The 2,421-nt window shown below is 57.4% G+C and overlaps 1 protein-coding gene across 1 annotated transcript; it reads left to right on the top strand.

Moving 5' to 3' along the window:
• Positions 1–367: 367 nt before the first annotated feature.
• LOC103777369 (AN1-type zinc finger protein 5-like) lies at positions 368–2,331 on the top strand (the record flags this gene model as incomplete). Its single annotated transcript, XM_008944921.1, has 2 exons — positions 368–478; positions 2,183–2,331. Coding segments are annotated over 2 exons (260 nt in total), but the record flags the coding sequence as incomplete, so codon positions are not given.
• Positions 2,332–2,421: the final 90 nt, after the last annotated feature.

A 2,421-nucleotide genomic window follows, 5' to 3' on the forward strand; every position in this document is an offset into this window, starting at 1 on the left:
GTGTGGTTGGGTTGTGTGTAGTGAGTCTCCAGGGGTGTGGTTAACCAGTGCCAAGCACCAGGGAATTCTGCTTGGCAGCAGTTTGAGGGCATCACGTTACCTTTACGTGTGCCTTAGCTAAACCATAATATCTCTGTGGTGTTTCTGAGCCTTTGGACTTCAGGAATTTGAAACAGAGAGAAAACATGAAGCTGTGTGGGGGGTAGATCCCCCTGGGACACAAATCTCACCCCTCGGGGTGTGTTGTGCAGGGCAGACACGGAGAGGTGCCTGGCACAGAGCCAGGGTGGGCAGGGCCTCGAGCAGCAGTTCAAACCCGTTGTTTGGTTTATCAAGAAGAGGTGCAGAACTCTTGCCTGTGTTCCAGGGACCCTGCTGGAGGTGTCCCAGGGCAGCACCGAGGACAAGGCGGCCCCAGAGAAGCCAAAGCAGAAGAAGAATCGTTGCTTCACCTGCAGGAAGAAGATCGGGCTGACAGGTGAGACCTGGCTGCAGGGAAACCCTCCCCTGGCCACCTGGGTTCTGGGGGTCAGCAGTTGGAGGTACCCCTCCCAAAAAATGCATTTGAGAGCTGCAAGACATGGGGGAGAAGGGAGGGGAGCTCTGACCTGCTGCCCGGGGCAGGAGCCTGGGGAATCTGCCCATCGCTGCCGGCCCCTGGGCATGGGATGGCAGAACTGGGTGGATGGAGCCTCTGGGGTCATTCCTGCCAGTGCTCCCAGTCCAGCCAGCAGTCAGGCTTCCAGAATTGTGATGTGAGCAGAGCTAGACCCCAGCTGACAACCCCACTGTGAGGCTCATCCCCTTTGTTAGAGAGTTGCTGGAGTTCTGCTGTTAGCCTCCCAGGGCAGGGTGCTCTGTGCCATCTACCCTGCAGGGGAGTATTTTTCTGGATGAGTGTTTCCTGAAGAGCTTCAGACTGTGAGAAGTTTCTTCTCACTTAGGAATGAACCCACAGAGAACTCCTGTGAATCCAGGGCATTTAGGATAAATGAGTTTTCTCAAATAGGAGTAAAGTGGCACCTCATACCAAGGCATTTGAGGTCCTTATAGCCTGTGGTTGGAAAGGAAGGAGTGTGGCTCAGTGCCAGCATGGTGAGGGGCCCATCTGTGATCCTGCCTCAGTTTCCCAGCGTGCCATGGCAATGGCAGCCCTTCCAAACAGTGTTGTCACTGCAGGAAGTGACTGAATTATTGATTTTGAAGTCTTAGATAGCTTGAAAGCTGATCCTGAGGAGGGGAAGGTTTTGCTGATAGCTGGCGTGCTGCTGGCCAGTGCAGCTGCTGCTGTGTGACGTCCAGGGAGCCTGGCTGGTGTGGGGGGCTCTGCTCCAGCCTGGGCTGCCTGGGGAGCCTGCTCTGGATCAGCAATCTGGCACTCTGCATCCTCAGCATGTCCCCTGTCCCCGGGGAGCGTGGAGAGCAGCTGCTCTGGGAGCTTTTCCTACTGATGTGACAGCTGGGGCTGCCCAGAAGTCACACAATCCTGGAATCCCAGGATCACAGCATGGCTGGGGTTGGGAGGGACCTCTGGAGATCATCTCCTCCAACCCCCCTGCTCCAGCAGCTCACCCACAGCAGGGTGCCCAGGGTCACAGCCAGGAGGGTTTGGGATCTCTCCAGAGCAGGAGACTCCACAGCCTCTCTGGGCAGCTGCTCCAGGCTCTGCACCCTCACCCCAAAGAAGTTTCTCCTCCTGCTCAGGTGGCACCTCCTGGGTTCCAGTTTGTGCACATTGCCAATTGTCCTGTCACTGGGTACCAGCACCAAGAGAATGGCCCCAACCTCTTGACCCCCACCTTTTAGGTATTTTTAAACATTGATCAGATCCCCTCTGAGGCTTCTCCAGCTGAACAGCCCCAGGGCTCTCAGCCTTCCCTCATCCCAGAGATGCTCCAGGCCCCTCAGCATCTTTGTAGCCTCCCCTGCACTCTCCAGTAGCTCATCTCTCGAACTGGTGTGTGCTCACAGGAGCAGCTAAGCCAGAGGAAAGCAAAGAGCCACCCGTGGTCATCCCCCCCACCCTCTGAGTCCCTTTTTGAGGACAGTAGTGTCCATGTCCCCCTCTGCCTGTCCCTCCTCCTGCAGTAGCGTTTGCTGGCCCGGCGGGGAGGAGTGGGGCCCTGCTGCCTTCCCGGGGAGGGCTGATAGGGCTTTATCTCTCTGCTCTCTCTCCCTCCAGGCTTCGACTGCCGCTGCGGGCAGCTCTTCTGCGCCATTCACCGGTACTCCGACATGCATGCCTGCCCCTACGACTACAAGGCAGAAGCAGCCGAGAAGATCCGTAAGGAGAACCCCGTCGTCATCGCCGAGAAGATCCAGAAGTTGTGAAAGGGGGCTGAGCAGCTCGAACTGCAGCTTAGGTGGCCTGGTGCTCCTCCTCTTCCTCCCGGCCTTCTTCCTCTTCCTCCCAGCCCCACC

Source organism: Merops nubicus, unplaced genomic scaffold (genome assembly GCF_000691845.1).
Source record: "Merops nubicus isolate BGI_N331 unplaced genomic scaffold, ASM69184v1 scaffold32867, whole genome shotgun sequence".
Lineage (NCBI taxonomy): Eukaryota > Metazoa > Chordata > Aves > Coraciiformes > Meropidae > Merops > Merops nubicus.